We start from the raw sequence: 12,643 nt of genomic DNA, 5'->3' as shown, positions 1-12,643 counted from the left end.
TAGGACCATCATCCTCTTTTGTTCTCACTATATGTGAGTGTCTAGAATCCTGTATAATTTGTCATGTCCCATTGCATTTTAAATCTAACTTCTGGGACTGGGAGTGTGGCCTCTAGTGGTAGAATGTTTGCCTAGCATGCATGAAGATCCGGGTTCAATTCCTCAGTATCACATACATAGAAAAAGCTGGAAGTGGTGCTGTGCCTCAAGTGGTAGAGCTCTAGCCTTGAGAAAGTCCAAGGATAGTCCTGAGTTCAAGCCCCAGGACTGGTTAACAAAAGAAAGAAAGAAAAGAAAAGAAAGAAAGAAAGGAAAGAAAGAAGATTGTTGTCCTTAATGTACTATGTTATCTCTCATCTCCTTTGCTGTCCCTTGGTTATCTCATATTGTTACAGTATTTCACCTTGTTATCAGATATATTGTATATATGTTTATTTGATTATTTGAAATAGGATAGGGAAGGGGGGGAAAACAAGATGAGGGATGGGGGTGGAGGGAGGGAAATGGGGACCAAGACATGAGAAAGGGTATCAATGTTTGTGAAGTAATGCATCTTTTATCTGGTGAATATAATGTAACCCTTCTATTAATTACAATAAAAATATATGGGGAAGAAAGAAAGAAAGAAAGAAAGAAAGAAAGAAAGAAAGAAAGAAAGAAAGAAAAGTTGCTCAGCCAGGCGCTGGTGACTCACACCTGTAATCCTAGCTACTTAGGAGGCTGAGATCCAAGGATTGTGGTTCAAAGCCAGTCTCTGGGCTGACTTAGCTTTGAACTGTAGTCCTCAGATCTCAGATCTGTTTGACTCCTACACCTATATTAATCTGAAGGACTAAATATGGTAAAGTATGGTCCCGGGTTCAGGTCAGAGCATCTTGTTAGGTTTCCTAGCAGTGGTCAAAATAATCCTGTGTAGGAGTGGGAGACGTGGAGGACCCGTGGATATTAGTCGGGCTGCTTGGCACATGTGCCCCACATCCCTCGGGCCAGCTACTGTCAAACCAGAAAGTAACAAGTGTGAACTAGGGTCTGGAAGTGTAGAAGAATGAGAGCCTTTGTATGCTCTTGGTGGCAGGTGATGCGTTACAGCCATAATGGAAAACAGTGGCTCATGCCTGTGACCCTAGCTACCCAGGAGGCTGATATCTGAGGATCGAGGCCCCAAAACATTTGACAAGAAAGTCTGTGAGACTTTTATCTCCAATTAACCACCAAAAAGTGGGAATTGGGCCTGTGGCTCAAGCGGTAGGGCACTACTAGCCTTGCGAAACAAAAATGCTCAGGGAAAGTATCTAGGTCCTGAGTTCAAGACCCAGCGCAGGTGTGCACACACACACACACACACACACACACACACACACACACACACACACGACCATGTGATCTGAACATCAGTCTAAGAGAATGGATAACAACATGTAGAAGACATATTTGCACCCCCAGGCTGGACACTTTGAAATGGCTAAGGTGGTCACATTTCATATCAATTTTGCCATAATCATGTGTGGGCATGCTCACACAATTGAATTGTATTGGTGTAGTGGTTAACAGGGATGTTTTGAATCTTGGCATTTCAGGTTTTAGCTGTGTGTATAAATTACCTTTGGGCCAATTACTTAGCCACTCTGGTTAAGTACCTCAAAATGGGAGTGATAATAGTATGGACCTCCTGAGGTTATTGTGAAGATTGAATGAGATGAAAATAATATTTAATAGATTCTGAAGTGTTTGGAATAGTGCCAGGCATGTAGACAATGACATGCAGAAATTATTACTCTTCATTATCATTATGACTCTGATTGCTCAGAGAATGTTGAGTGACTGTGCACAAAACTACTTGATTAATAACTGGGCCACTAGCCAGAAGGCCCAAGTCTTTCCCACACTCTGCTTCTTAGCCATGTTTTACACTCCTCCATCCCCACCCCAACATACATGGACTGTTTATTTTTAGTAGCCCTTGGAAAAGTCCTTCTTTATTTTCCTACTCAGTATTGTTTTGATATTTCTGGAACAAATGGATAGACTGTAATGCAGGACCTGCTCTGTTGAATAACTTTATTGGTGTCTTGCTGATTAACTTTACAGTAGAGCTAGAGGATGGCAAATTCCCAACTGGATTAAAAAAAACAAAATCTCACTAAACTAGAAGGATGAGCCAAACCTCAGATGGGTAAATACTTTTCCGGTGTTATCTATAAAATTTGGGTCAGACTGTTAATTGATTCTGTTTTCTGTTACTTATATTTTAAGAATCTTTGCATAACAATTACCTAAAATTCTGGGAGTATATTATCAATAGCTTTTAACTTTGTTTTCTTGGTTTTATATTTCCTTGCTCTGTCTGGGACTTGAACTCAGGGCCTGGACACTGTCCCTAAGCTTTGTCACTCCAGGCTAGCACTCTGCCATTTAGTTACACCTCCACTTCTGGTTTTTGGTGGCAAATTGGAGGTAAGAGTCTCATGGACTTTTCTGCTTCACCTGGCTTTGAACTTGATCCTTATATTTCAGCCTCCTGAGTAAGGTAGGGTTATAGGCATGAGCCACCAGTGCCAGGTTCTGTGGTGTCTTTGTTTTTTGTACACACACACACACACACACACACACACACACACACATTACTAGTGGGTTTTTTTAAAGAAAAGAAATACTGGGGGGGGTGGGGGGGAGGGTAAAGGGTACCAAGACATGTGAAAGGGTATCAATGTATGTGAATTAATGCACCCTCTATATGGCAAATATCATGTAACCCTTTTATTAATTACAATAAAAAAGTTAAAAAAAAGAAATACTAATGCTGTAATTCTTAAAGTCATATGCTAAAATGTCATTTCTTCCCTTAAAAGCAAGATGTTTTCTTTGACCTGCAAGCATTCCTTCAGTACTGTATGGGTTTTAGTGTTTCAGACAGAGCTACTATTCCTTTGCTCACAAGGCTGATTTTTCTCTTACTTAGAGATTCAGAATGTCTTTATTTTTCATTCATATATATATATATATGTGTGTGTGTATATTTATTGTTAGTATAAAGGTGATATACAGAGGGATTACTCTTACATAAGTCAGGAAAAAGTACATTTCTTTTTGGGCAATGTCAACCCTTCCCTCACTCTTCCAGTATTCCCCTCCCTTTATGTATATTTGGGGTTTGTTGAGAATCATACCCCAGTCCCTGTGCATATTAGTAATCACTCAATCACTGAACCCCAGGTCCTTTCCCTTGAGGCATAATTCACATTTCTTAAAATGTATCCATTTCAGTGCTACATTTAGTGTGTGTGTGTGTGTGTGTGTGTGTGTGTGTGTGTATTCACAGAATTCTACAAATGTCACTACTACTAGAAGCTTTTCATCCCCTCAAGAAAGAGACCCCATTTGTAGTGTTTCTCTTTCCCCATCTTTCACTGACTTAGGCAACCTTGCATCCACTTTCTTTCTTGGTGGGTTTGCCTCTTCTGGAGGGTACTTAATGAGGTTATGAGATCTAAATCCTTTGTTTGACTGAGGTTTTTTTGTTTGTGTTTGGGTACTGGGCTTCTGTACAGTTGCTTGGCTTTTTTTTTTTTCACTCAAGGTTGGTGCTCTACCACTTAAGTTACAGATCTGCTTCAGGTGTATGGTTGGCTAATTGGATATAAGAATCTCATGGACTTTCCTGATTAGCTGGCTTTGAACCTGATCATCAGATCATCTTAGCCTCCTGAATAGATAGGATTACAGGTATGAGCCACCAGTGCCTGGTTTACTTGCCTTCTTACAACCTATAGCACCAGCCCATGCTCCTGGAAAGCTATTGGCCTGTTCCTGGCATTTTTGGGTTTTGGTGCTCAAGACTGACCCCTGGTTCTTGTGTTAGGCAAGTACTCTACTGCCGAGCTATCTGCACCCACCAACACCTTAGAATTTTTCATTCTGGTTTTAATGGTTTTGTCATAGTTCTATTTTAGACATTCCGTGGTTGTCATCACTGTATAATTTGTGTGTGTGTGTGTGTGTGTGTGTGTGTGTGTGTGTGTGTGTGTGTTGAACAGATCCCAGGCTTGTGCATAATAGGCAAGCCCTCTACCACCGAGCTTTTATTTATTATTTGTCTGTCTGTGCTGGGACTTGACCTCAGGGCCCTGAGCTCTTGTTTTTGCTTTTGTTTTGTTTTTTGTTTTTTAAACTCAAGGCTGGCTCTCTACCACTTGAGTCACAACTATCCCTTCAGCTTTTTGCTGGCTAATTGAAGAATCTCACTGTCTTTTCTACAGAGGCTGACTTTGAACTATAATCTTCAGATCTTAGCCTTTTGAGTAGCTAGGATTACAGGTTTGAGCCACTGGCACTCATCTGGTTGTTGGTTTGTATAAATTCCTAGAACATATTGGCAAGAATTTATTGGGTACTGCCTATGTGTTCAGTGCCTATAAATGTGAAGGATACAAAAGGAGAACAATTAGGGAGTAAGATAAAATTCATGATACAATTGCAGATGTACCCACTTCTAAGGGTAGATTGGGAATGTAAGAAAATGCTTCTTATTTTTCTTCAGTTATTTCTCCCCTCTTTTTCTGATGTTTGGCATGGGTCTCCAGACATAGATGAGTGTGCGGTATCTGGCGTGTGCGGGAATGGAGGACGATGTGTCAACACTCCCGGAAGCTTCGAGTGCTACTGTGTAGATGGATACTTGCCAACGAATGGACATGTGCCTTTCCACCCGAGGAGAGATGGCACGCGGTGCACAGGTAGGGGTCCGTCTGGGATTGTGGCTTCTCATGGTGAGATTCTGTACAGGTGACTTTTCACACTGCTGTAGAGGTCTGTGCTGGGGATGAGAGTGGTGATTATCTTCTTATGAAACGACAACCTAGCGAAGACAGAAGGGCTCATGTTAACATACGAAAACTCAGCAAACTTCAGGGACCAGTAACCTCCAGTGGCTAATGGATATCTTGATTTGAGCCACTAAGTTAGCTGATTCACACAGCTGATTGAGAAGAATTGAACATCCTTAAAGTGTCCCTCAAATTTATAAAAGTCCACATATCTTAAGGCATTTTGCAGTTCAAATTTTTATTTTATTAAACTAAAACTGTATGTAGTTAGTATGACTTAGTGAAGATTTATTACTGTGTTTTTTTTTGGTCAATTGAGATTTTTTTTCTTTTGTCAGTGATGGGGCTTGAACTCAGGGCCTTGGGATTGTTTCTCAGCTCATCTGGTTTGGTTAATTGGAGTCTCAGGGCCTTTCCTGTCCTGGGTGGCTTTGAACCATGATTCTCAGATCTCAGCCTCCTGAGTAGCTAAGATAACAGGTATGAGCCACCAGAGCCCAGATTGAGATGATTTTTATTTGAAAATATATTAACAATAAATCCCAGAATTGTTGCAATATTCATACTTTCTTTTCTTTTTTTTTTTTGCCAGTCCTGGGCTTGGGCTAAGGGCCTGAGCACTGTCCCTGGATTTTCTCAAGCTAGGGCTCTACCACTTGAGCCACAGCACCACTTCTGGTTTTTTGCTACGTATGTGGTACCGAGGAATCGAACCTGGGTCTTCATGCATGCTAGGCAAGCACTCTACCACTAGGCCAAACTCCCGGCCCAATATTCATACTTTCTAATTACATCAAATACGTTTTCATGTCATGACCAAGCAGGCAGAGATTTTACTTTAGTTTACATGATAAAAGACAAAGGAACTTACACAAAGAAGTCTGTCTCTTTTGTTTTATTTTTTAAGTTTCCTGCATGCTATTATCCATGAAAGTGCAAAAGACCAAATAAAGATAATTATAGGAAACATGAGCAGAAATCCCATGAAATTAACTTAAATATATTTAAAATAGGACTTGAGGTATGAGTAAGAAATGGATTACAGGAAGGGAGAATGGTCGTGAACTTTGAAAATTTACCTTAACTTAGTAATGAATTCAACACGAATTTGTTTTCAGAAATTGACTGTGGCCCAGCCCCAGACGTCCCAGGTGGCTTTGTCATAGGAAACTACACGTCTCGACTGGGCAGCCAGGTTCGTTATGGATGCAAAGAAGGATTTCTCAGTGTCCCAGAATATACAGTTTCAAGCTGTACAGCCCTGGGTACGTGGGAGACCCCCAAATTACATTGCCAAGGTGAGGTTTCTAATGGTACCAGCTTCCAGTTTTACCATCTTGAGATGGTTTTCTCATTTCTCTCTGAATTTTACTATGGGGAGTAAATGTGTTAAATAAATTCCATAAATCCCTATCTTTTTTCTAATAGGTTTTCAGATGGTTCTCTTGGTAGTTCAGGAGTAATAAGACCTTGCCATCTGGGTGTAGTCATGATTCTTTTATTCTAGATTTATAAAAATTTTATTTTTTTCTTTCCTTTGTTGCTTTCCTTTCTTACATTTTCCCTTCCCTTTTCTTGTACTGCCAAAACAAACAACAACAATAAAATCCCTAAAGCAGAACTATTGTGTGATCCAGCTATCATTCTATTAGATGAATAGCCAAAACGTGTAAATCAGTGTATCAAGGAGAACTCTATCTCTTCACAATAGATAGCTGTCAACTTAGATGTTGTCAACTTAGGTGTCTATCAACAATGCATGGATAATGAAAAGTGGTACTCACTTACACACACCCACACACACACCCACCTACCCACACACACACAGAGGAATATTATTGAGGCATAAAAGAATGCAATCCTGGGAGCTGGGAGTTTGGCCTAGTGGTAGAGTGTTTGCTTAGCATGCATGAAGACCTGGGTTTGATTCCTTGATACTACATACAGAGCAAAAGCCAAAAATGGTGATGTGGCTCAAGTAGTAGAGCTCTAGCCTTTAGAAAGCCCAAGGACAGTGCTCAGGCCCTGTGTTTAAGCCCTAGGACTGGCAAAAAAAAAAAGAATGCAATCCTGTCATTCACAATGACCTGAGTGGAATAAATTAAATAAAATGAGCCAGTCACAGAAAAGCACTTCGTGTTCTCAGATATATATATATATATATATATATATATATATATATATATATATGAAATTAAAAAAAGGTTGATCTCACCAAAGTAGAAAATGGAATCGTGTTCACTGGAGCCTAAGAAGTGTTCTTCAGTAATATAGGGTGACTATAACAATTTTTCATATATTTTATTAAAAAACTGGAAGTGAAGAATTCAAAATTTCCGGGGCTGAGAGTTTGGCCTAGCATGCACGAAGACCGGGTTCGATTGCTTAGTACCACATACTTGGAAAAAGCCAAAAGTGGTGCTGAGGCTCCAGTAGTAGAGTTCTAACCTTGAGAAAAATCCAAGGACAGTACTCAGGTGCTGAGCTTAAGCCCAGGACTGGCAAAAAAAAAAAAAAAAAAAAATTCAAAATTTCCACCACAAAGAAAGGATAAGAGTTGAGGAGATGGCTTACTAAGTTCCCTGATGTGACCACAACACATTCACTGACACTCCAGAAATATGGAAGGTTGCACGTTAATTTAAAAGAAGAAAATGCAGAATCATGTATAAGCACCGCCTAAGGGAACACCATGGGAAAACCATTTCTTATTTTATAAATTTGTAGTAGTTGGCTAGTGTGAGGATTCAGAAAGAATTTAGAGGATAGGGCTTGCTGCTTTCCCTAAAAAACTGTTATCACAGAAATCCTGGCTTCATTCTTCCTTCTTCAATGACAGTTCCCTCTGCACGAGTCCACCCCACCCCACCCCACCCCCATCACCACATGGCCACCTTCTCACTCTGTGTCTGTTCCTCTCAGAAAACACCCCCTCTTCTGACTTACCCTTTAGTCTTTTTCACACTCTGGAGTCTGGGCCCTCTGCCAGCAAACATGATATTTTTAGCTTAGTGTTCAGAAGCCACAGAAATTGGGGATCCTACTACACATACCAGCAAAATTTGAGCTTGGTCTCTGCTGAAGCGTGGGTGCTTGTACATGGGACACTGTGACACACACATGGTAGCTTTTTTGTTCAAATTTGGGCTTCCCCCATCCAAGCAGGTACTGTGGTGGACGGTGGGCGGGGTTGTTGGACTTCTGCCCCAGTTCTGCGGCAAAAGTGGGGATGGAGAAAAGAAGTCTGTGACCCGGGGTCCCAATCTACTGGACCTCAGAGATGGTAGCTGAAAATGAGGCCTGAAAGCTTCAGATGGCAGGAGTTCCTCGCCCTTGCTTCTCAGGAAAGGATTTAGGTAGAAAGTATTGACATGGCAGTCACCTATTTCCAGGAAATTGCTGGAAAATTTAGAATCTCTTCTCATTAGATGATTCTTGTTATTATTTAAGAAAAATTTGGGGAGAGATGCAAGTTGATAATGGCCACAGAAAGAACTTAAAAAGTGGAATTTCACAAGCCCTGAGCAAGGGGAGGCAACATGTGAATTACATTGTCATGAACAAGTCTGGAGTCCAGGTCTATCAGAGCCACTGTCTATGGTAAATAAGACAGCCTAGAGTCTGAAATAGGTCCAAGTCCACTATTGTCCCCTGTATTAAGGGTGAGATCTTGAGCGTTGTGTGGGAAGAATGTGAACATCAGGAAAAGGACTGGGCATTGTGGCTTACACCTGTAATTCTAGCTCTGAGGGTGGAAGTTGGAAGATAGTCTGAGCAGGCTTCTTTCCAATTAACCATCAAAAATCCAGAAGTGGAGCTGTGGCTCAACTGGTAGAGTGCTAGCCTTGAGTTAACAAAGCTCAGGGACAGTGCCTAGGTCTTGAGTTCAAGCCCAGAACTGGCACAAAAAAGAGTGTGGGAAGGGATGGTGTGGTAACATGAAAGACAAGACATGTGTGCACTTCCAGAGGACTTTTGCCACCTGTAGAAGAGTCTAGTAAGGAGAGGGAGACCAGTTAGAGGGTTCTGGAAACATTTATTTTCCAGATAGGCTTTGCTAAATAAGACCTTGTTGGGCTAGAATTCTGGGCATCAGTGTGTCTGACCCTGAACAGTCCCTCCTTAGAATCCACGTTAGTTGTTTCCTTTTCCAGTGCACATAACATTTTCCCATAGCATTCCACATAGCTCTTTCTCCACTTGAAATGCCTCCCTGTTTAGTGTGTGTGTATACATACTATATATAAATATACATATATATGTATATATATGTCAGAGTCAATGCTCATAATAATGTTTGTAACTCACAGACTAAAGGGTACATTTTTAAAATGTAGGCTGTATTGGTGGCTGCTGGTGGCTGATGCCTGTAATCTTGGCTACTTAGGAGGCTCAGATCTGATGATTGCCATTTTGTTGTTGTTGTTTATTTATATCAGTCCTGGGACTTGAACTCTGGGCCTTGCTGCTGTCCCTGAGCTCCTTTTGCTCAACGCTAGTGCTCTACTACTTGAGTTTTAGTGCACTTGGATCTTTTTCTGTGATTAGTAAGAGTTGCACCGACTTTTCTGCTCAGGCTGGCTTCAAACCTTGATCCTCAGATCTCAACCCTGAGTAGCTAGGATTCCAGGCCACAAGCACCTGGCTTAAGGATCATCGTTTGTAGAAGCCTGGACTAGAAAGTTCATGAGACTCTATCTCCAACTAATCAACAAAAAAACTGGAAAGGAAAAAAAAATGGGAAGTAGAATTGTGACTCAGTGGTGAAATACTAGCCTTGACTGAAAACGCCATATGAGAGTGAGAGACCCCATGTTCAAGCCCTAGTCTACTCCCCCTCCCCACATTCGTATATATCCCCGGTAGGATATAGGCATTGCCTACAAAATACTACCATGTAGGAGAAAGAATTAAAGTATAAGTGTTATGGTGAGTTATGTGGTTTAGACAGAAGGATAGAGTAGATTGTGGAGTTTAATCTGCCTGGATCCTTTGGGTCCCACGATTCTCCATATTCTAGTGATTTCTAGGTGATATATAAGCTTTTGATTCTCAGGCCTGATAGAGATATTTTTACTTTTTCTTGATAAAAATGCAAACTGTGATTGTTTTTGTTTTTCTTCCTCCTATCTGTTCTTTTATGGAGCATTGCTTCTAGTATTTGTTTTTTTTTTCTGGGAGGTTTGTGGGGAGGTCACAATCAATAAGTGTCCTAGCTCTATTATTCCCCTGGCAGTTGGCAAAATATTGGCCACAATTTATGGTCTCTGTCTGTCATTTTCTTTTCTGTCTAAAGTTATTGTCTATTGATCTGAACTAGTCTTAGGTGAATCATCTTATGTCAGGATGTCCTTTCTGTTATCAATCCCTGATATTGTGCTGATATTTGTAATAAATAGCCTCCAATGTGGGTGACATTCATGGTACAACAGTCAGCTAGACTATTGTCTTGAGTAGAATGACAGTCCCTACCTCAAGATCTAAAACAAAGTTTTCATTATACATTTGGACCTTTGAACAGTCACAACATTCCCTCTTCCTCCCCAGGGAGGCCTATTTTGAAATTGATGATTTCAAATAAAATCACAGTCAGTAGAAGAGTAAGGAAAAATCCCCAGCCATGCTTCTAATTAGACAACTCAATGCTGGATGCAGATTCCAGTGTATTTACTTAATAATACAATTAACCAGAGAAAAATGCACTCCAATGAACACCTCGATGCAAATGTCATGTAAATGTGTACCGGTTATTTTCCCTTTCCTTTGCCTACACACTATTTTTTCTTTTTTTTTTTTTTCTTTTTTTTTTTTTTGCCAGTCCTGGGCTTGAGCTCAGGGCCTGAGCCCTGTCCTTGGACTTTCTCAAGGCTAGAGCTCCACCACTTGAACCTCAGCACCACTTCCAGCTTTTTTCTATGTATGTGGTACCAAGGAATCGAACCTGGGTCTTCATGCATGCTAGGCAAGCACTTTAACCACTAGGCCAAACTTCCAGCCCTTCTACACACTATTTTTAAATGTTGATTTCTTTGTGATGATAAGAGCTGGGGGGGGTATCATGTAGGACTCTGCATTTATTACTGGTGATGATCTTTGTTGGGGTGACTGGCCCATGTTTCCTAGTAGGAACTGCCTGCTTTCCTAGGTACCCTGTGGTGTGTTTCCTAGCATGACAGGAATGCCTGTGGCAGGGCCATGCTCTGGCAAGAGACCTGGGTCCCATGCTTACACCATGTGACTCCCCACACCGGTACCAAGACTATCTGAGGGAGGAGGTATCACACGGCTATGGGACATGGGCAGTCTACTTCTAGCAATTCTCTTGCTCTGGGACAAGATTGGAGAGTTGTCATAGAGACTTCTAGAATGATTAGCTAACCTATATGGCCAGTTTTACTCAGGGATTAGAGAGGATCTCTTCTTCATTGCGAGGCTACCAAGACTGAGTGGACTTGATTTAGGGGGTCTCACAAACCATAGTTTGACTGTTGGCTACAGCTGTTACTGGAAGTATGACTGTTGAATTGGCCTTAAGTGCTTAGGACCTCTTTTTCTATTTGTGAACTCCCTGAGACAAAAACACATCTTCCTTGCCTGGGTTTCTGTTGAGGAATAGATAAGATAAATCTAGTAGATTGCTTTGGGTCCAGCAGGATTTTTATGAATGTTATTGTTACTAAAATTACTGGGCAGGGTTCCCAAGATTCCTCAGTTCTAGGCTAATATTCTTTTCTTTGTGTGAGCTATTTTCTCAGCTCTTTTCTGCTTAGTGTTTAGTAGATAACAAATGTGGAAGTAATGTCTGTCTTCTTATTTATACTTATAATTTGGCGATGTCTATTTTCTTTCCTCAGGGATATTATCATTTCAAAATAGTATTTATTATCTGGGCATGATAGCTCAACCTTGTAATCCTAGCTACTCAAGACATGGAGATTGAGAGGACTATGGGAGATTAGGAGGCTTATGGTTCAAGGCCACACTGAGAAAAAAGTTTTCGAAACTCCATGGAAGCCAACTAAAAGCCACCACAACAGAAATAAAACAAAACGGAATGTGGTCAGTCATTCTAATCAGCACAAGCATGAGCTCTTGCACTCTCTTGAAGAGATTGCATTTTAAATTGTTTTGAGAGGTAGGTGTGTTCATGTCTTTCCAAGAGGGGGGAAAAGAGAGAAGACTTCACCAATAGACTTGATCTCTTTGGTGACATTACCAATCCCTTGGCTGTTTTAAATTATTTCTCGGTGAACATGTTCACTGTAGTTACACAAAAGAGCAATGGTGTTTGCGCTCTCAGAAAAATTGAGTCTCTGGGAAGCTCATGTGGCAGGCAGGTGATGGAGCTAAGCCACATCCCCAGGTGAAGATCGAATCCCTGATTTCAAAGAACTCACATGTGCCACGGACTTTAAAACAGGGGTGTTTTAGGATGCCATTAAAGAAAATGGCAGGCAGCTAGACAAAGAGGTTAATTACTCATACTGCTGTGCTGATAGAAGGTTGGAGTAAGCTTTCATAGAGTTATTAGAAGTTTGTTGGTCGGCTGTTTCTTGTTCATAGGCCTTACTCATTAGTTGCTTTTCAAGGAGCATGGTTCAAATCAAGTATCTTAAGAGTTTTGCTTTTACTTCTACATTCCATCCAGTCTATTTTTTTTTTTTTTTTTGCCAGTCCTGGGCTTGAGCTCAGGGCCTGAGCACTGTCCTTGAACTTTCTCAAGGCTAGAGCTCTACCACTTGAGCCTCAGCACCACTTCCGGCTTTTTTCTATGTATGTGGTACCAAGGAATTGAACCCAGGTCTTCGTGCATGATAGGC

At 41.0% G+C, this 12,643-nt stretch overlaps 1 protein-coding gene across 1 annotated transcript in view; it reads left to right on the top strand.

Annotated features, from left to right (window-relative positions):
• Positions 1 to 12,643, top strand: part of Susd1 (sushi domain containing 1) — a 103,995-nt gene that overhangs the window by 15,181 nt on the left and 76,171 nt on the right. The window contains exons 4-5 of the mRNA XM_090330434.1: positions 4,581 to 4,733; positions 5,942 to 6,121. Of these exons, the coding sequence (XP_090186560.1) occupies positions 4,581 to 4,733; positions 5,942 to 6,121 (333 nt within the window). The remainder of the gene's footprint in view (positions 1 to 4,580; positions 4,734 to 5,941; positions 6,122 to 12,643) is intronic.

This window comes from Megascapheus bottae, chromosome 3, assembly GCF_031878675.1.
Source record: "Megascapheus bottae isolate mThoBot1 chromosome 3, mThoBot2.hap1, whole genome shotgun sequence".
Lineage (NCBI taxonomy): Eukaryota > Metazoa > Chordata > Mammalia > Rodentia > Geomyidae > Megascapheus > Megascapheus bottae.
This window is presented reverse-complemented; position numbering and strand designations above follow the sequence as displayed.